Source organism: Ornithodoros turicata, chromosome 7, assembly GCF_037126465.1.
Source record: "Ornithodoros turicata isolate Travis chromosome 7, ASM3712646v1, whole genome shotgun sequence".
Lineage (NCBI taxonomy): Eukaryota > Metazoa > Arthropoda > Arachnida > Ixodida > Argasidae > Ornithodoros > Ornithodoros turicata.
The window spans coordinates 25,229,341-25,235,696 of record NC_088207.1 but is presented as its reverse complement, the minus strand read 5'-3'; the positions used below and the strand labels follow the sequence as shown (position 1 = coordinate 25,235,696).

The window sequence follows — 6,356 nt, the reverse complement described above, 5'->3', positions numbered from 1 at the left end:
ACATCCTCTACAACGCCACACAGTTCGGAGAGTCTCGCTTTCCGATTTTGAAGAGGAGACGTGCGCTGTACGGTATATTGAGCCGTAGGACAGTTGTCGTTTGTCGCGTAAAGGAAGGTGGAAGCAAGGTGGAAGGTGGTGGTAAATATTTCCATAATTTTGAGCCTTACGTAGATTCAGTGCAACATAAGGAGAGGGGAGGCGCACCACACACTACATATGCAGAGAAAGAGGTTGATAACAAAAACTTCAGCCATACGTAAGGCCTTGCCGGTTCTGTCAACAGTTCCAGAATACTTGGTGGTGCGTATGTGGTAAACAAGTCTACAATCAGATCCTTAATATCTCGCGAGAAACAATGGCCACACCATCTATGCTCTCCAGAAAGAATACACGACACAAAACGCGCGGATTTAATCTTTGCAGACTCGACCTGCCCATCAGCACCTTGTCTGCGTTGAACGGTCGACGGTTCAGCGTATCCAGGGCACTCTTCAGAGACCGTTCGCTACAAGTGAAACGTCTACACATGCCTTAGGTGTTCAACGTCACCCGCTGTTTCACACGTTTGACAATTCGGTGTTCGCAGCGTCTCCGATATTGTGCAAAGTACTGCCGCTAAATGTAGCACTGAGCCACATCTGATGGATGAACTGTCTTCTTGCTAGGTTGGCGGAGGCTAAGAATCGTAGCATATCACAAGATAGCCGGAGTTGGAGTCAATTCGTACATGCTCTACTTAGCGACATGGCCCTTCCGAGTCGATCCCATACAGAGCGTAGCACGTCTTTCGCGTCGGACGATCGTGGAGCAGATTTTACGAGAAGGTCTTGTTTGGTGCACGTCCCGGGCTGCGTGGTTCGCTCGGTCGCTTCCACAAACACCAGCAGGTTTAGCTTAAAGCGGTTATGACACTTCGCCACAAGTTGTACCGGACAAATGCAAAAGGTAGTTACTTGCAACCGTGTAAGCATGTATGCTGAATTTTACAGCGCAGGGGGCAATAGACGTCTGGAAAACCGGCACCGCGAATACCCAAACTCATCCGGCTGTGACGTCAAGACAGACATCACGACAGACGACGGGAGAGGTCACGTGCTACACTAGAACCAATAGGTGTGGCCGAGGCTACTGCCCTTCTGAATTCAGCGCTCGACGCCGGAGTTTGTTCAAGGGCTCTTACCTCGTTAACTGAGGCACGTGAAAAAAAAAAAAAAAAAAATCGACACAATGCAGTACAATCAGCACTGGGAACGAGACTTAGACGCAAGTGTAGCTGATGCAGCAACGGTTGTACAGTGGCTAGAAGGGCATTCTAGCCTCTGTAACGGTTGTTTCGCATGCAGCAAGGCTTCTGCCGTGGCGCACCGACCTAACCAATGGCTTCGCCGTCTGTTAGCCTAACCTCACTTGGAAATTTACAAACAACAGCGTAATCGTAATTCATTACTACCGTACGCTGGACTTCCGGTTGGCCTCGTTCCCAGGAGTGGGGTCCGATATGGGAATTGTGCTTTTCCGTATTGATACCCGGAAATGCCTTCGAGCAGGGCCTCCTTATCTGCGTAGCAACGAAGACTCGTTTACCGAATGTGATAACATTCCACGTCAGTGGGACATGCTGAACCGTGTGAGTGCCTTCCGAGGCTTATGTAGAGCGTTACCCACACACCTTCCGCGGTTGCTGAATATAGTGGATCACTCTACGGAGAGAAACAATGAGACGCTGTCTTCGATACCCTCATCTATTCGGTGCTCATTAGGGGGAGGTGACGCCGATAAAGCCCACTGGCGGAATATAAATTCTGTGTGCTTTAACGTACAATGCAGGTAACAGATAATATATCCTTTGTTTCTATAGATCATACTAGCAGGTTGCGTGATGTTTCCACAGTCACTATTGTTAACACTGTAGTAATATCCTGTTACGACGTAAAACATTGACGTCATGTAGACACACGTGCTTCCATTATCATAGCCGTCGCGAAGCATTGTTTCTAACTTCGAGAGAATACGTTATTCACTGAGCCATGGGCCCCCTGCATCGTATTGTGTAGAATGACACTGCAAACACTGGTTGTAAAAGAAGTACGTATTTTTAGATAACGTCGATTAAGGAAGCAACAGTCCGGATTTGAGCAGAAGATAAGCGAGCGGTGTCGCTACTTTTCCTGTGATGCTTGGAGTCACCCTGCAAAACGTTATTGGTGCCCAACATTTAAAACTAAATTTTTGCAGCCAGCGCTCTCGATCATCACCGTTATGCCATGTATCACAATAAAGCCCTGAATCCCTTTATCTCCGTCGCACGCACTTCTCATGTGCACCAACATGAAAGTGAATCTCTCTCAAACACACTACCCCTCTCAATTCCTCACCACCTCCCCAATCTCTGCCTATGCCATAGCCTCAGCATCACATGAGCGCGTTGTACCATGCACGCACTCTGCAAAAACGAAACTCAGCAATGCAATGTAAACCACTCGAAAGTCTGAACAGCGCGATTTGGCTTATCCTGAAAACTTGCCTGTCCACCAAACCTTGCTATTGAGGCTTTCGCGTGACACCTAACAGTTTTCTCGAATCACATTTTGAACTTATCTGAACCGTGAAATGTTTCTGTGCAGAAGTCAACTATGATGGTGTACCACCCTGTGCTGAGGGAACCCGAATGTGTATTACGAAAGCATGCTGCAGTATCGAGCCTACACATCAGTTATGCATCACGCAGTGACACAGGTGACATCAAATGTTATAAAGACATTACTGACCTGCAAATCTGTTTTCAAACGACAGTCACAAATACATTTTGACGTTTCAAGAGTAATCAAATTCACATGCACATAATTTCTCTTAAGCCTATCTGATGTATAAAAAAAAAAAAGAAAATCAAGCACACAATTGTTCAGCATTATGGATGTGAAAGGAACAACATAGCCTGTTTAGAGCAGAAAATTGCAGAACCAAACCAATGTCTTGGATAAAACAATGAAAACCAACATCCCTGTCTGCACAAAAATCGTACGTGACTCTATCAAAAGCACATCCATATCAATCCAGACTAGAGCTTGAATTAGGTCAGGCCTAATCAAGCGAGACACTGGTGACAGATGCGAATTTCACCATACACCATAATCCACAAGAAACAATGCGCCTCAACGTATAAAATATTTTTTTATTTTAACAATCAGTGTGGCTTTAATCAATATCTTCAGTGTCACTAAAATAAGTACCAATGTGACTACTATATACACTAACAATTTGCGAAATAATAGATCTGTTTAAACATTTGACACCAAACATAACAGCTGACTAGTCAGGTGGGATTAGTGGAGCAAAGCTTATCTACCCACGATCAATATGTTGCATTTTAATGGTCCACAATCAAATGGTCGAAGGGAAAAAAATCACTTTTTTTTTCAAAACCCGACATGTATTCGTGCTTCACGGTGAGCCTGAGCGGTCTGTTGTGTCAACGATTAGCAGCCCTGGTGTGCATTGTGTTGTGGTCACGAAATAAAAATCGAAACATTCCAAGATGTCCTCTACTCAACACTCTGCGGAGTTTGCGCACCAGAGGCTTTCAGAATAGCACTGGGGACGCGATCATTAGTCTTGCTGACGGAAGTACCGAAAAGTTCCGGACAACCGATGTACCCCTTTTGTATACGACTCATGCGCACCAAGAGGTCGTAGTTGATCCCGTCACTCACCACAGAATCGTGTTTGTAATCTGGGTGCGACATTATGAACGACCGAATCCAACGTGCCGTTGTCATCAGCTCACCCGAGGCACGCTTCTGAATGAGGTTCAGGTACTGCTGAATCGTGCACTGAGTGTCCACGTCCACGTCCATGCTCGAAACAAACGTTCTTATCATTGGAATGAGGCCCGGAAACTCGCCTTCCTTGCCGTTAATGATTTCGTTGATGGTCATCTGCGTGAGAAACTGCTGGGCTACGGCGGCGCCCACTGGCGGAGATGCCATGCCGGGTGGCAAGATGGGAGGGCTGTTGCACGTGAGAATGTCTCGACGAAACCAGAACTTTCCCTTGCGCACGGCGTCTCGCTTCTGAGCCGCTTCCATGTTTTCGTCGGCCTTCGAGATTGGAATGAGAAAGTTGAGGCGATACGAAAGAATAACGCGAGTGAGCAGCACCACAAACACAACGTAGGCGGCATTTTCAAACTCGGTCATCTGGATTTCTGGCGTCCGGAACTCCACGCGCCATCCGATGCTCGTGTTCGGAGGGGGAGGCTTGAACCTCATGGAATGCCAGTTGGTCGACTGGAGATTCTCGAAATGATCCGTGTCTTCCTCGTCGTTCTGGTCGACCTTTTCACTGAACAGGCTAATGGAATCCCTTATTAGAATGTGAGCTACGTGTTGAGCTAGGAGGTGGTCGATGCCCCCCTCCAGTAGTGTCTGGTATATCTGCTCGTCGTACACAACCTTAATGTCATTATATTTTGCTCCTAACTGAGATATGTAACAGTCTATACTGGCGTACCTAGACTTGTTTATGACAAACTTGTTTTCCGAGAGGGGTTTGAGACCCATTTCTTCGTCTGTCCTGTCATCAACGGAGGCGGCGATGACATTCCACCGACAGTCGTTGTCCGTGAGGAAGCCCCTGTACGCTGGCGAAGCAGCACTTAAGGCGAGCATGATTCCAGCCATGGGGGCCAGCTGGTCGTACAGTACCCTCGCTTCCTGAATGTTGCACGCCTGGAATGTCAGCTGAAGGCAGCAGTTGCCCATTCCAAATCCCATAGCATCCATGTAGACGTGGTCAGGCAGCGCAGCCTTTGCTGCTTCTCCGTCGTCTCCCAATTTGGAAAAATCTTCAATGAATGGGCGAGGAGTGTTGGTGTCCTTAAAAATAGGAATGTTGATGACTACCTTCTTGCCCCTTCGCTCTCGGACATTGCGTGCAAGGGTGTGAAATCGCGGGTGGCCCGAGTATGCGGCTTCGTCCGTGAAGAAGAGGGAGCGAAGATTGCTGTCTTTCGGACTAGGCGTCGAGGGTGGAGACGTGAAGTCGGGGCAGCCGAGCATGGGGAAGGACGTTAAGCAGATCAGTTCCTCATTTTCGTGCAGCAATGCCGCCACTTCCTCGCGTCGAGCTTTCATGTTGGCTTCCACAATGTTGAAGTGGGAAATGAGGCTCCCGTACGGCCGACCCGGGGTTCCTTCAATCATGTAAGCACCAAATTCCGGTCGCCAAAGCGACTTCACGTGCTTTGGGTCTTCCAGCTCCTTTTTCTGAAGAATGGCGAGGATTTCTTTGGCACGTAATTTCACACGCGCCTTCCTGTTGACGTGATCGAACTCGATCAACATGTACTCGACTTCGTCGCCCCACTTCAAACAGTCGTTCTCGCGGTCTTTAAGGCGCTTGTACAAGTTTATAAACTGTATAGCAGCATGTTCTCTTACGTGATCCGCTAATTTCTTCGTCTCTGGCCAGCTAAGCGGTGATCCTTCGCTCAAAAGTCCCATTTTCTGAAAGCACAAACGAACGTACGCCCTAACACCGATAGCACTGACCCTCCAACTGCGCCGGCGCAGGGAACGCACGCGCCCCCACCAGGGTAACAGGGAGCGCGTGTTTCGGTTTCGGTTTCGCATTGCATGACTTTCATTACGATAACCACAGGACCGGTGGTGGTGATGTTGAAAGGGCTTGCCGGTGAGTTACTATTGCCGACCGGCTTCCTAGCGACTCTTGTCGCTAGGACGTTAGCTACCATGTGGTATATGTGGGAAGGAAGACGAGACTGCGAAATATGTTATATTAAAATGATGGTATTTCAATTTGGCGTAAGGGTTGTGACAGACAGATGTGGTCTTACGGGAAGCACTGGGTCGGTAGAGGCGAACGTAACATTAACGGAATACAAAATACGTAAAACCGACTTAGTGATTCGTGGTGTGGGAATAATTTTTTGAATTATAAAACGCACACAGGCGGTAGGTAGTAAACGAATTTTCAAACCGCAATGTTTCAATTCTAGGCTATGTGGTGCAATCGGTCGCCCGTTCCAAAGGGAAAAACCGCAGTATCTGTTCATCAATCCCAAGACAAACAGACAAACAAAGTAAGATGGTGGGCAAATTCGAACAACAAGATACGGTTCTGATATTGCGAATTTCATGCAGGATGTCGCGTTCTGTGTACTATGAACTTTTCCCAACGTTTGTTGTTCGTTCTTTCTTATCTCATTCTAACTGTTCATACAAACTTTCGCAGAGTACGAGTTTTGGAGTAGTCAGTTCCCGTCCCGAGTAGCAGATGGACATTTTCTTTTTTTTCTCGACTGATCTGATCTAATCTAATCGGACCTTTGGCAG

At 47.5% G+C, this 6,356-nt stretch overlaps 1 protein-coding gene across 1 annotated transcript; it reads right to left on the bottom strand.

The window, feature by feature from the left end:
- Window positions 1–3,157: 3,157 nt before the first annotated feature.
- LOC135400675 (glutamate--cysteine ligase-like) lies at window positions 3,158–5,567 on the bottom strand. Its single transcript, XM_064632508.1, has one exon. The coding sequence runs from the start codon at window positions 5,502–5,504 to the stop codon at window positions 3,546–3,548; it is 1,959 nt and encodes a 652-aa protein (XP_064488578.1). The 5' UTR covers window positions 5,505–5,567; the 3' UTR covers window positions 3,158–3,545.
- Between the last annotated feature and the right edge of the window lie 789 nt (window positions 5,568–6,356).